General features: G+C 42.5%; 2 protein-coding genes across 2 annotated transcripts; one reads left to right on the top strand and one right to left on the bottom strand.

Annotated features, from left to right (window-relative positions):
• Positions 1-588: 588 nt before the first annotated feature.
• Positions 589-1,074, bottom strand: LOC137947029 (uncharacterized mitochondrial protein AtMg00860-like). Its single transcript, XM_068793324.1, has one exon. The coding sequence runs from the start codon at positions 1,072-1,074 to the stop codon at positions 589-591; it is 486 nt and encodes a 161-aa protein (XP_068649425.1).
• A 6,234-nt stretch (positions 1,075-7,308) lies between these two features.
• LOC137947009 (uncharacterized) lies at positions 7,309-11,177 on the top strand. Its single transcript, XM_068793305.1, has 9 exons — positions 7,309-7,488; positions 7,910-8,089; positions 8,342-8,449; positions 8,835-9,094; positions 9,278-9,413; positions 9,804-9,974; positions 10,164-10,446; positions 10,540-10,624; positions 11,045-11,177. The coding sequence occupies exons 1-9, from the start codon at positions 7,309-7,311 to the stop codon at positions 11,175-11,177; spliced, it is 1,536 nt and encodes a 511-aa protein (XP_068649406.1).
• The last annotated feature ends 3,912 nt before the right edge of the window (positions 11,178-15,089 follow it).

The following is a 15,089-nucleotide window of genomic DNA, read 5'->3' as shown; positions in this document are numbered from 1 at the left end:
AATGTCGGACCAGATTTGAGATGGTAGCTGCAGAGGTTGTAGTTGGCCAGCAAGACTTAAAGATTCGGCCTTTTTTCTTTAACAAATCTGACAATCAGCTACATAATCAGCAATTGGGCTCTTCATACCCCTCCAATAAAATTCTCGACTGATTCGGAAATATGTTTTCTGTCGACCCTCATGTGTGCTATCATGGAAAAAGGACAAAATGGTGTGAAGAAGTGGGGACGTGTGATGCATAAAAATCTTGTTTTTGTATAGAATAAGACGATCCTGAATTGTCCAATGACTAGCTGTTGTCCCTTGTTGAATATCTTGATATAATGAAATAAGTTCTGGATATTGATGTGTCTCTTCATGAATAGAATCCAACAAAAGTGAGTGTGGGTGGCTGAGAGCATAAAAGTGTGGTTCTGGAATGTCCCGACAAGACAAAGCATCAGCCCCCAAATTTAAACTACCTGGCTTATATTGAACTATAAAATCAAAGCCCATGAATTTACTCAACCAGTGTGGCTATGATGATGTGGTGAGGCGTTGCTCAAGAAGATACTTGAGGCTGTAATGATCTGTACGAATCAGAAATGGTCATCCCAGTTGGATGGCTTTGGCTAACCCAATTAGTTCCCTCTCATATGCTGCTAACTTGTGGTGGTGTTGTCCCAACCGGCGGCTTAAATAAGTGATGGGGTGTCCCAGGTTTTGTAATACTACACCAATACATCTGCCAGATGCATCACATTCCACCACAAATGATTCTGGTAGCTGTAACACCGACACTGAGGCTAAGGCCTCCTTTAACTGCTGAAAGGCATGTGTCGCTGAGGGAGACCAGGTGAATGCATGTTTCTTGAGAAGACTGTTGAGTGGTGCTGCTATCTGGCCATAAGTACGGATAAATTTTTTGTAATATCCTGCTAGGCCCAAAAATCCCCTTAATGCGGTAAGGGAGGTGGGAGGAGGCCAATCTGTGACGGCTTGTATCTTACTCTGGTCAACCTTCACACCCACTGCTAATATAATGTGGCCCAAATTATGCCACTTCTGAATTGCCCATTGAACATTTGGATTCATTCAAAATCAAATGATGGGAGCGTAGAATGGTAAATACCTGATGGAGGTGTTGGAGATGTTTGTCCCAATTTGTGCTATATACCAAGATGTCATAAAAAAAAATACTAACACATATTTCTGCAAAAGAAAGGAAAATAACTCATTCATGAGGGCCTGGAAGGTGGAGGGCGCATTGGAGAGACCGAAGGGCATGACGAGGAACTCGAAATGACAGTGGTGCGTGTGGAATGCAGTCTTCTCCACATCTGCAGGGTGAACTCTAATTAGATGATAGCCGGATTTCAAATCTAACTTGGTAAAAATCGTAGCACCATGTAACTCATCTAGCAACTCATCCACCATTGGGATGGGGAACTTGTCTTTAATTGTATGGAAATTGAGTTGCATGTAGTCGACACAAAACCTCCATGATTTATCCTTTTTTCGGACCAGTAAAACATGCGACGAGAAGGGAGACCTACTGGGCTGGATAATCCCCTGAGCAAGCATATTCAGGCAATGTCTTTCAATTTCATCTTTCTGTATATGTGGGTAACGATAAGGACGCACCACTACTGGATCGGTTCCCAACTTCAAATTTATGCGGTGATCACAGTGACGCACTGGTGGTAGACCAGTAGGCTCATTAAATAAATCGACAAAAGCTGTAAGTAATGGAAATAACTTACAATCACCAGTGCTCTGAATCTAGAAAGTGTGAAGTGCGGTGGGCACCTGTGCCTTGATACCCTGCAATGTAATCTAGCACTGTTGTGCTGTAAAAGTCATAGTCCGAGCCTGAAAATCCCACAATATAGGGCCTAATAGCTTAAGCCATTTTACCCCGAGCACCAAATCAAATCCTGCTAAAGGAATGACCAGTAAGTCAACCTTAAATGAATCTCCTTCAATAGTAAAAGAGGTGGCTGCATGTAACCCAACACTAGCAATTTTAGCCCCATTGGCCACTGAAACCGAGAAACCCTTTTGCTGTTGGATTTCTAATCCCAATTGTTTCGCTACTGGCTCACTAATAAAATTATGTGTGCTGCCAGAATCAACTAAAGCAAGTAACTGGAGATGGTGTAACTTGGCCTTTACCTACATGGTATTAGAACTACGCAGGCCATGCATGGCATGGAGGGAGAGCTATGGTTCTTGTTGTTCCTCTTCAACAATATCATCTTCAGGAAGCACTTCTGAACCCTCTTCCCAAAGTTCTATACTGAATAATCTTTTGCAGGTATGTCTTGGGAGAAATTGTTCATCACAATTAAAACAGAGGCCCTTGGCCTTTCTTGCCTCCATTTCCTATTTAGTCAAGAATTTACATGGAAGATTGTCAAGGGGCACATTGGTAGACTGCTCTGCACAGTTAGGGGCTGAAGAGCCAAAACGTGGCCCAGGTGCACTACCCGGTAGTCTGTTTGTCCAAAAGGGTTTTCGGCCTAATGATTCCCTCAGAACTCTTTGTTTCTGTTCCACCGCCCTGGCATAATTCATGGCTGAATCCAAGTCTGTAGGACCAAGTAATTCCACTTCCAAGTGAACTGACTCGGTCAATCCCGCATTAAAGATCTAAACATGGAGGTGAGGAGGAACAAATTCACTTGCTCGGGCCAACCGTTCCTGAAATGTTTTCTGGTACAATTCTAAAGTGCCAGTCTGTTTATAGTTGATCAATTCCCCACTGGATTGCTACTAGCTGGAGATCCAAACCTCATCTGGAAAGCATGTTTAAAATTTAGCCAATCCTGAGTTGAATGGACATTTCGGTAGTGATGGAACCACATGATCGCTTCATCGAGCAAGTGGTATGCGGCTAATGTGACTTGTCCACATCTAACATTTTTTTATGATAGAAAAATTGCTCACATTTTGTGAACCAAAGTAAATGATCCTTGGAGCCATCATATGTAGGAAAATTGAGTTTAAAGTACCTGGGAACCGTAGTTGGTCCCTGTGCGTGAGCAGCCATAGGAAGAGGTTGTGGGCGCAATGGTGGTGGTGGTGGTGGCGTGAAGTGTGGGTGGTTTGCTGCCGGTGGCTGAGAGTTTGTAGCTGGTGGTGGTGTGGTTGATTGAAGTGCTGCAAGCTGACGAATGACGGTTTGGAGAGAAGATTCCAGCGTGTGCAATGTATTATGAATGTTTGTAATTTCAGCACCTTAATGCGTGGACCTTTACTGAAGATCCGAAAGCACTTGACGTATGTCCTCGGGAGAAGAGGAATCACCGAGGGTGGACCTTTCTAATACCACGTTGTTAAGATCCTCACGAGCAATGGATCTTGTCACCCTCCTCTCTTCTCTTCCTTCCATTGCCTTGCTTGACGTAGAGATAGATTGATGGAGTGATGAAGAAAGAAATTTGGAAAGGGGAATTGGGGAAAACGGGGAAGAGCTTGAAGGAGCTCTCGACCTGTTATCTAAATTAATCTGGGCTAATTTACTAACTCAATCGCTACCTTTCATTAACCTAGCCGTCCCCTTAAATAGGGTTGAGGATGCCAAATACACTTTAGACCCTTGGGTCACTGGTTCAAGCCAAATAAATTGTAAACCAAACCAAATCAATTACATGAAAATTGAAAACCACATTAATTAATTCATATGCCTGCTGGTAACACGTGATGCTATTGAGTCCATAACACATTATTACGGCGGCAGGGGTCTTAGTGGACCCGGAAAAAATTACAGCAGTGACACATTGGCCTCCTCCACAAAATGTCTCCGCCTTGAGGGTTTTTTTGGGCTTAGCCGGGTATTATCGGAAGTTCATTTCGAACTATGCGGCCCTAGTAGCACCCTTAACTAACCTGCTGCATCGCAATGCATTTGTATGGAATGAGGAAACCAACACAGCCTTCCAAACTCTGAAAACAGCTCTTGCAATAGAGCCAGTCTTACAATTGCCAAATTTTGAAGAGCTTTTCATGGTTGAATGTGATGCATCCGGAGGGGGTATCGGCATAGTACTATAAAAGTCCAACCACCCTATTGCTTATTTAAGCCGCTAACTCGCCATTCATCAACACAAGTTACCAGCCTATGAACACGAACTGATTGGCTTGGCAAAGGCAATCCGTCACTAGTGACCTTATCTATGGGGCAGAGAATTTCTCATCCGCACGAACCATTAAAGTTTGAAATACCTACTTGATCAGCGTATTTCCACCTCTCCTCAAAAACAGTAGATTAGAAAATTGTTTTGATTCAACTTTTCAGTGGAACACAAGCCCGGTAAATTGAATGCAGCAGCCGATGCTCTATCGCACCGACCCGAAGAATCCCCACACTTAGCTGCCATAAGTCGCCCAACTCCAGTCCTATTGGACTCCATCAAGGAGACACACCTCACCACCCATGAATTGCAAGAATTAAAGCAGCAAATTGCTGATGGAACTATGGGCCCAACTTGGACTGTGCATAATGACATCATTCACTATCAGCACTGCATCTATTTGCCACAATCGTCTCCTATCATTGCCAAGGTAGTATCAGCTTATCATGATAGCTACCATGAAGGGATTCAAAAGACACTACTTTGGACCCGTAGAGACTTTTATTGGGAGGGTCTGAAATCATCCATTGCAGCCTATGTAGCTGCTTGCCCGGTGTGTTAGAGAAACAAGGTGGAGCTTTTATCACTTGTCGGGGTACTACAACCACTACAACTTCCCACACAGGTATGGGCCGACTTATCTATGGATTTTATTGAGATTCTCTCAAAGTCTTCTAGGAAATCCATTATTTTAGTGGTTGTGGACCATTTCTCCAAATACGGTCATTTCATCCCCATGGAGCATCCATACAAGGCATCATCAGTAGCCCAAGTCTTCTTCACACACATTGTCTGCCTCCATGGCATTCCGGAGTCCATTGTCAGTGATCGGAATGTTATTTTTACAAGTCAATTCAGGTGGGATCTTTTTAAATTTTACGGCACCAAACTGAATTTTTCTTCAGCCTATCACCCTCAATCCGATGGCCAGACTGAAGTACTTAACCGCACCATTGCCATGTACTTACACTGCCTGGTAGGTGACCGACCGAAGAAGTGGGTGGATTGCATTCCCTGGGTGGAGTACTCATACAACACTTCCTTGCACACAGCATTAAAGGACACTCCATTTCGGATAGTGTATGGCAGGGACCCTCCACATCTCCTTTCATATGACCATGGCTCCACTTGAGTCAAAGCGGTTGATAAAGCTCTCCTGGGTCGCGATCAGTTATTGAAAGTTATTCGCCAGTGACTCAGCCAAGCACAAGTACGTATGAAAAACTATTATGACTACGGTCGCAGGGACATCTGGTATAACATAGGTGATTTTGTGTGGCTCAAACTCCAACATTACCGATAAGCTTCCTTGATAGGCCGCAGGCACACGCAATCCAACAAATATTTTGGGCCATTCTAGATTACTCACAAGATTGGGGAAGTCGCATATAGGCTCCAATTTCCTCCAGATGCCAAGATACATGACGTGTTCCATGTGTCACTCCTCAAGCCCTTCAAGGGCAGTGCACCTCCGCACCCTTCTGCTCTACCACCCATGGATGATGGATAAATCTCTCTCATGCCATATAAAATCTTGTAAGCTCGTCAAAATAACCCCACAACTGCCACGTGAGAGGACCTCGCAGTCTTCCAACAGGTCTACCCCACATTCAAGATTGAGGACAACCTCATTTTCTAGGAGGGGAGTGATGTTGTGGACTCGATAGCTGAATGAGTAGCCCAAAGGTGACGAGGATGACTCGATTCGATGACTCAGTAGAGAAGTGACTTGCATTAGGAGTTTATATTCTTTTATATTAAAGTAGGAAGGCCTAAGGGCAGTTTTGTAATAGTTCATAACTCTTGAGCTCGAGCCCTTGTTTATGAGGCAGTAGAGAAGGAATGAAGGAACAAAAGAAATATTCATGGGATCTGCGTTCTCCCAAAGGAACCAGGGTCGGCGTTCCCTGGAACCCAAGGTGAAGACTCCCTTCGACAAGTCTTAATCTCCTTCTCCAGTTTTGACTTCTCTTCTCCATCTCACTTCCATTCCGTATTCATCCTCATCGGTCACCATAGGTCATCCAGAGAGAAGTCAGAAACAAAATTCAAGCTTGGAAATTCCAGAAAAGCTCTCCCATCGTAGGATTACTCGCTACATGGTCAGAGACCACAACACATCCAACAATGAGGAATTGCTAGCCAGCATCAGAGAAATGATACACGCAGGGCAAGAAGAGAGTGAGGGGCATCTAGCTGCGTTGGTGGACAACAGAGTTTCTCACCAGATAAATGCACAAGTTCAAGTTTTATCTATTAAGATAGATGAATGGATGGGGGCAAGAAACCCAACCCCTCGGGAAGATGGGAGAAGCCCTGCGACCACGCAAGGGGAACATTTTGTTGGACGAACAGAGCATCCAGCAAATGGTGTGGGTTTTGGTCCAAGGGGAGGGACCATTCCGAGATATACAAAATTGGACTTTCCAAATTTTAAGGGGTCTGATGACACTTTAATCTGGGTTTATAGGAGTGAAAAAAAAATTCTCACCAACGGACGGCTGAAATAGACAAGGTGAGATTGGCCGCCTTTCACATGCTCGATGAAGCGCAGCTTTGGGGTCATCAGTTAGAAGTGGAGAATCTGAATTTAGACTAGGAGGAATTTAAAGAGTTGTGTACAATTTGGTTTGGGCCATCAGCTCAAAGCAACCCATTGGGGGATTTAGTGCTGCTACGCCAAATAGGTAATGACAAGCACTATCAAAAATTATTCCAAGAAAAATTGGCCAGGGCCAACAAGATTGTCAGGGTGGATCAACAGGTGGGGTTATGTACAGTAGGTTTGACAGAGTCCCTAAGTTTAGAAGTGGAACTCCTTGCCCCTCCTAATTTAGCACGAACAATGAATTTGGCCAGAACATTAGAAGCCAAACAGAAGATTCAATCCCGAAGGCCTATTTGGAAAGGAGGGAGATCTACTGCTGGAGCTACATCCACAGGGCAACCATGGCACACTAATGTTCCTGCAGGCGCCCCTATAGCCCCTAAGCCCAGTCCGTCTCAACCAGCATTCATCATAAAATTGAACAGGGCATAGATGGTAGAACGATGGTCAAAAGTTTTATGTTATAATTGTGATGAGCAGTACACGTTTGGGCATCAATGAAAAAAATTATTTTGGATGTAAGTGGGTGATGAGGAGGAACCAGCCCCAGAGGTGGAAGAACCTGCAATTTCTCTCCATGCCATCATGGACCTCCAGTCCACCAAAACAATGCAAATATGTGACATGGTCAACGCCCATCCACTCTTAAATCTAGTGGACTCCAGTAGTACTTATAATTTTTTGAGTTTCACTGCTGCCCAACAATTACAACTTCATATTCAACCACAGCCAATAGCTTTGGTTTTAGTGGCTAATGGAGAAAAGGTTCCAAGTTATTGGGTCAGCCATACTCTCCACCACCTCCCCCACAACCACCAATGCGTCAACACCATTCCCATCTGGGGCCTGCCATTCAAGGACCAAACACTGTGCCCAGGTATTTAAAACTTGTCTTTCCTACGTATGATGGGTCTAAGGACCCTTTGATTTGGTTAGCCAAGTGTGATCAGTTCTTTTATCATCAAAAAACACCTGTGGATGAAAAAGTGTATTTGGCCGCCTACCACATGCTCGATGGCTTCTATGGTACCACCAATTTCGAAATGACCAAGTGGTTCAAGATTGGGCAACTTTTAGACAGTCTTGCATGATGAGATTTGGTCCCCCAGTAAGTAGCAATCCATTGGGAGAATTAATCAATTACAAACAAACTGGATCACTAGAGGTGTACCAAAAACCCTTCCAGGAAAGGTTAGCTCGAGCAAACCAGTTTGTCAGCCACACACAGTTTGTCCATATTTTTACTGCTGGTTTGACAGAAGCTCTGAGATTAGAAGTTGAATTACATGCTCCTTCAGATTTAGACCACACTATGAATTTAGCCAGGCCAATTGAGCACAAGCAGCATGTTCTAAAGGAGTCACTAGTCAGAAAACTAGCTTGTCCAAGGAGGCACAATGCCTCAGCGCCAAACCCTTCCTATGGACCTCCAAGATTTAGAGACAGTGCAGCCCCACGCCCAGACATCTCTAATTCGGCTCCACCTGCTCCTTACTTCAAAAAACTTACTAGACAGGAAATGGACCTGAGAAAGGCCAAGGGTCTCTATTTTAACTGTGATGAACAGTATGTCATTGGCAACCACTGTAAATGATTATTTAGTATATGTCTGTGGGAGGATGGAGAAGAAATACCACCAGAGGAGGAAATTGTGGAAACTGACCAAGAAGGTCCAGAGATTTCCCTTCATGCTATGACTTGTCTATGCAGTTCAAGCACAATGCAGGTTAAAGCCCAATTACATCATTTACAGTTATAGGCTTTAGTTGACTCGGGCAGTACACATAATTTCATCAGTCAGCAAGCGGCAGAACAACTTGGGTTAGTAGTACAGTAATAGACTGGTCTTTCTGTATCAGTAGCCAATGGGCCTAAAATTACTAGTGTAGGCATCTCACCAGCCACACACTTTGATATTGAGGGACATGCATTTGTTGCAGATTTTCTGGTGATTCCACTGTCAGGATTCGATTTGGTACTAGGAACTTAAATGGCTACAATTGTTGGGACCAATACAATGGGATTTCCAAGCTCTAACCATGTCTTTTATAGAGGACCAACATCAGATTATATTGCATGGCACACAAGCACCACTCACCTGCACACTACAGGTTGCCCAGGTCCAGTCCACAAACACATGTAAGTTATCTCACTTACTTACAGAATTTGAAGATATCTTTCAAGTCCCTACTGCCTTACAGCCAATTAGGCACTGTGATCACTGTATCCGTTTGAAAACTAGTACTGAGCCGGTAATGGTGCATCTGTATCGTTACCCCCACTTACTGAAGGATGAGACTGAAAGGCAGTGCCAGCAGATGTTAGCACAGTGCCAGCAGATGTTAGCACAGGGTATTATTCAACCTAGCAGGTCTCCTTTTTCCTCACCGGTATTACTAGTCCGCAAGCATGATAAGTCATGGAGGTTCTGTGTGTATTATCGACAACTCAATGCCCATACGATTAAAGATAAATTTCCTATTCCAGTGGTGGACGAGCTTTTAGACGAGCTACATGGAGCTACTATTTTTACTAAACTCGATTTGAAATCTAGCTATCATCAAATCCGGGTTCAACCATCAGATGTGGAGAAAACAGTGTTCCTTACGCATCACAGTCATTTTGAATTCCTCGTAATGCCATTTGGTCTGTCAAATGCGCCTTCCACCTTCCAGGCCCTCATGAATGAGGTATTTTCCTCTCTCTTGAGAAGATACATATTGGTATTTTTTGACTATATTTTGGTCTATAGCAACAACTGGGAAGAACATCTTCAGCACCTTCACCAGGTATTTTCTCTCATACGTTCACATCATTTGGTTTTAAATCGGTCAAAATGTTCTATGGGCATATCAGAAGTGGCATACTTGGGCCACGTTATTTCAGCAACGGGGGTGAAGGTAGACCAGAGTAAGATACAGGCTGTCACAGATTGGCCTATTCCTACATCTATTACAGCCTTAAGAGGATTTTTGGGCCTAGCTGGATATTATAAAAAATTTATTCATAGCTATGGCCAGCTTGAAGTACTCAAGAAAAAAGCTTTTACCTAGTCAGAGGCAGCACGTCATTCCTTTTAGCAATTGAAAGACGCCTTATCATCAACCCCAGTTTTGCAGCTCCCCGACTTTGATGAGTCATGTGTAGTGGAATGTGATGCTTCGGGGGGTGGTATTGGCATAGTGTTGCACCAACAGGGCCACCCGATTGCTTATTTTAGCCGTCAACTGGGCCAACACCACCACAAGTTGGCAGCTTATGAGAGGGAATTGATCGGATTGGCGAAAGCTATACAGCATTGGTGCCCTTATCTATGGGGACGTTCTTTTTTGATTCACACTGATCATTGCAGCCTCAAGTATCATCTTGAGCAGCGTCTCACTACTTCACCACAACAACATTGGTTAAGTAAGCTTATGGGGTTTGACTTTTCTGTCAAGTATAAACCGGGAAGTTTGAATGTAGGGGCGGATGCATTATCTTGCCGGGATGTTCCAGAGTCGCAATTAAATGCCATCAGTCAGCCCAGAGCTCTCTTGTTGGATTCTATACGGGAAGAGGCACAACACTACCCGGATATTATCTCCTTATGCCAGGACATCCAGAAGGGAACAGCGGCAAACAATTGGAGGGTTCAGGACAATCTCGTCCTCTACAAAAACAAAATTTTTCTACACCACACATCCCCTCTGATTAACAGCATTTTAGCCTCCTTCCATGACAGTATACATGAGGCCCGACAAAAAACATATTTCCGGATCAGTAGGGAATTTTATTGGAGGGGCATGAAGCGCAGTATAGCTGATTATGTGGCAGCTTGTCAAACTTGTCAACGGAATAAAGCTGAAACAATAAGTCCAGCTGGGTTGCTCCAACCACTTCAGCGTCCATCACAGGTCTAGTCTGATATTTCTATGGACTTCATAGATGGACTTCCGTCTTCATCGGGTAAATCTGTTATCCTTGTAGTGGTGGATCGTTTCTCTAAGTATGGGCATTTCATTCCTCCGGTGCATCCTTACACTGCAACTCAGATTGCTCAACTTTTTATGGATAACATTGTCCGCTAACATGGGATGCCTAATTCAATTACTAGTGATAGGGATGCAATCTTTACAAGTACCTTCTGGAAAGAACTCTTCAAGTTACAGGGCACAACGTTAGCCTTTTCTTCAGCATACCCTCCGCAGACTGATGGCCAGACAGAGGTCGTCAACAGAACCATTGAAATGCATTTCCGCTGTTTCGTGGGGGACTCACCTAAGAGGTGGGTTAAGTGGCTCGCCTGGGCTGAGTTCTGTTACAACACCTCCTACCACAGCGCACTCGGCACAACCCCATTCAAGGTGGTATATGGTAGAGAACCTCCCCATCTTTTAGCGTATGAACCAGGGGCCTCTAAAGTCACCACTTGGGACCAAGCATTAGCTGAAAGAGACACATTCATCACTTAGGTGCGCACTCATCTACAGGAGGCACAACATTCTATGAAAAAATATTATGACAAGAAGCACCGGGAAGTCTTCTTTTCTCCTAGAGATTATGTTTGGTTTTGTCTCCAACACTACAGGCAGTTGTCGTTGACAGCCTCCAAACATCACAAGCTCTCTCCTAAATATTATGGTCCCTTTCAGGTGATGGACCGCATTGGGACAGTGGCCTACAGATTGCAGCTTCCGCCAGAGGCCAGAATTCACAACATCTTTCATGTCTCACAATTAAAGGCCTTCCAAGGTGATTCGCCTTTGCTACACACCCCGCTGCCCCCACTCCATGAGGGACGTGTACTTTCTACCCCGGCATAGGTATTACAAACTCGCTGTATTCAGAGTGATTGGGAGATCTTAGAGCAATGGGCAGATGTTGACCCCAGTGACACGACTTGGGAGCCATTAATGGCGTTTCGCACCCTCTACCCATATTTTGAGCTTGAGGACAAGCTCTTTCTCCAGGGGGGGGGGGGGGGGGGGGGGTGATGTTATGGACTCCATAGCATCATGAGTTATCCATAGGCATAGGAATTAAATTATGTCAATTTACTTTTCATATAATTTCAATTCGGTTGGGTTTACTTTATTTGGTTTGGTTTACTTTGGGTTGGTTCAGTGTAATGTGGCATGAACCACTTGACCTATGGGTCATCTTTTTATTTTCGTCCTCAACCCTATTTAGGGGGACATGAAGGAGAGGAGAGGCAAGTATTGAGAAAATTATATTTTACAGGTCAGATTCTCCCTCAGAGGTCTAGGTCGGATTATCCCTTTGAGGTCCAAGGTTGAGCTTCCTCCAAAGCTCCTTCATTCTAATTGAGTTCCACCATTACTCATTCAAGAAACAAGAATTCTCTTCCAACGTCAAGATCATCCATGGAGGGAAGAGAGGAAAGAAGGGTGACTCAATCCATGGCAAGGGAAGAACCTAACAGTGTTCCCCTTGAGGAACCCAAGGTTCAAATCTCCCTTTGATGAGCCTGGTTTCCCTTCTCCACTTGATTCTGAGTTCATTCCTCCCTATCCTCATTCCATTCCATTTTTCAATCACAAATCGTCATCATAGGTCAAATAGGAAGATCAAGGTGTCCCGGTTCTGCCCGCGAGTTGCAAGAAGATCTCTCCCTTCGTCAAATCACACGGTCCATGGTTAGAGATCACAACACTTTGGCCTGATTACTAAGCTTTAGCGGCTTCTACATTCGAAGTTCCATATGAAAGATCTAGGACAACTCACGTACTTCTTAGGACTAGAAGTACATCATCGGGACAAAGCTATTTTCTCAAATCAGCACAAGTATACTCAAGATATTATTACCTTAGCTGGTTTGGCGGACACCTCTTCTGTTGGTACTCCTATAGAGGTCAATGTGAAATACCGGAAAGATGAAGGGGACCTTGGTGATCCTACTCTCTCTCGGTGTTTAGTTGGGAGTCTCATCTACTTGAACACGACTCACCCGAATTTCTCTTATATCGTTCATCAGGTCGGTCAATTTATGTCTTCTCCATGGCATCTTCATCTTGAAGCAGTTTGATGCATTATTCGCTATGTTTGAGGTTCTCCTACTCATGGGTTATTCTTTCCTATGGGCTCATCTCTTCAACTTGTTACCTATAGAGATGCTAATTGGGATGGTTGCCCTGATTCCCTTCACTCTACTACAAGTTGGTGTATGTCCAAGTTATCAGGTTGGTGTGTGTCCAAGTTATCAGGTTGGTGTGTGTCCAAGTTATCTACTGAGGCAGAGTATCGAGCCATGTCTACTGCGTGTTCTGAAATTATATGGCTCAGCGGTCTCCTTGTAGAACTTGAGTTTCCTCAGACCACCTCAACACCCCTTCATGCAGATAACACTAGTGCTATTCAAATTGCTACCAATCCTATTTTCCATGAACACACCAAGCACATTGAGGTTGATTTTCATTCTATTTGTGACACCTTGGAGCGTCAAGTGATATCGCTTCCTCACATCTCTTCGGATCACCAAGTGGCTGATGTCTTCACCAAAGCCATGACTCAACACTGCCATAATTTTCTGGTTGGCAAATTGTAAGGAATCACTTATGGATTTGGAATCAACACTCAGTTAAAAATCCCCCGCCTCTTCCTTTTCCCAACGATTGCAGAACCTGATATATAAAAACTAAAAAGAGTTTACAATCCCTTAAAATTACACACACGTTTTGGAATTATCTCTCTCTACATTAGTGCATTGTGCCTTTTAATTTTAGATGTATACTTTTTTCTTAAATCAAAACTTGTTTTTTCTCTTTCCATTCATTTCGTATACAATAAAAGATATAGAAGGCAAATAGATCACAACAAAAAGAAAATTTTAGAATTTATGTATGGAAAAAATTTAAAGCAATAAAAAAATGTATGTAAAGAAAATTTATTCACACACCACTAATGAACACAAAAATTTTGTTATCCAAGTTTGAGAAATTCCTCTAGTTAAACCCTAATAGCAAGGAATTTTATAAGAAAGAGATTTTTCTACACATGTTTTAAGAAATGGATATGCATGTTTGAAACATGTTAAAAATGCAAATGGCCGATGGATCCAAACCTTTTAAAGAGAATAACATTAAATTCTCAAGTGAACATGCGGTGGTATATTTACTCGATTCAAACAAGCCATTATTTTGCCTATTTACAAAAAGCTGACCTAACGATCATAGATGATTGTAAAGTGATTTGTCATGCTTAAAAAATGTAAGTAAAGAAAATTTATTCACACACCACAAATGAACTCAAAAGTTTTGTTATCCAAGTATGGGAAGTTCCACAAATTCAACCCTAATTGCTCGAAATTTTGGAAGAAAGAGATTTTTCTACTCATGTTTTAAAAAATTGATATGCATGCTTGAAACATGTTAAAGATGCAAATGACCTATGGATCCAAAAATTTTAAAGAGAATAACATTAAATTCTCGAGTGAACGTGCGGTAGGATATTTACCCGAATCATAGAAGCCATTATTTTGCACATTTATAAAAAGCTGACCTAACGATCATAGATGATTGTAAAGTAATTTATCAAGCCTAATGGGATATATTTTTGTAAGGAATTACTTATGGATTGGGAGTCAACACTAATTTAAAAATCCCCCGCCTCCCCCTTTTCCCGACGATTGTTGAACCCGATATATAAAAGTTGAAAAGAGTTTACAATCCCTAAAAATTGCAGACACTTTTTGGAATTATCTCTCTCTACATTTGTGCATTGTGCATTTCCATTTTATATGTATACTTTTTTCTTAAATCAAAACTTGAGTTTTTCTTTCCCTTCATCTCGTAAACAAGAAAAGAGATAAAAGGTAAATAGATCACAAAAAAATGAAAGTTTTAGAGTTTATGTATGGAAAGAATTTAAAACAATAAACAAATGTAAGTAAAGAAAATTTATTCACACACCACAAATGAACACAAAAGCTATGTTATCCTTCATTGGGAAATTCCACAAGTTCAACCCTAATACCTCGGAATTTTATAAGAAAGAGATTTTTCTACACACATTTTAAAAAATGGATATACAAGCATGAAACATGTTAAAGAAGAAAATGCCCTATGGATCCAAACCTTATAAAGTGAATAATATTAAATTCTCAAGTGAACGTGCGGTGGGATATTTACCCGAGTCAAACAAGCCATTATTTTGCTCATTTACAATAAGCTGACCTAACGATCATAGATGATTGTAAAGTGATTTATCATGCATAACGGGCTATATTTTTGTAAGGAATGACTTATGGATTGGGGGTCAACACACTATTAAAAATGCCCCGCCTCGCCCTTTTCTCGATGATTGCAGAACCAGATTTATAAAAATAAAAAGAATTTACAATCCCTAAAAATTACAAACACTTTTTG

This window comes from Aristolochia californica, unplaced genomic scaffold, assembly GCF_029961685.1.
Source record: "Aristolochia californica isolate CCGP_79_NKW_82.1479 unplaced genomic scaffold, dmAriCali1.0.hap1 SCAF_1, whole genome shotgun sequence".
Classification (NCBI taxonomy): Eukaryota; Viridiplantae; Streptophyta; class Magnoliopsida; order Piperales; family Aristolochiaceae; genus Aristolochia; species Aristolochia californica.
This window is presented reverse-complemented; position numbering and strand designations above follow the sequence as displayed.

Excerpts from the sequence above, each read along its gene's own strand:
- LOC137947029 (XM_068793324.1), bottom strand. The coding sequence starts at position 1,074 with ATGAATCCAAATGTTCAATGGGCAATTCAGAAGTGGCATAATTTGGGC.
- LOC137947009 (XM_068793305.1), top strand. The coding sequence starts at position 7,309 with ATGGACCTCCAGTCCACCAAAACAATGCAAATATGTGACATGGTCAAC. Across the intron at positions 8,090-8,341 it reads ATGTTCTAAAGGAGTCACTA|GATGGAGAAGAAATACCACC; the intron begins GTCAGAAAACTA and ends TGTCTGTGGGAG. Across the intron at positions 9,414-9,803 it reads TCCAGGCCCTCATGAATGAG|CAATTGAAAGACGCCTTATC; the intron begins GTATTTTCCTCT and ends CATTCCTTTTAG.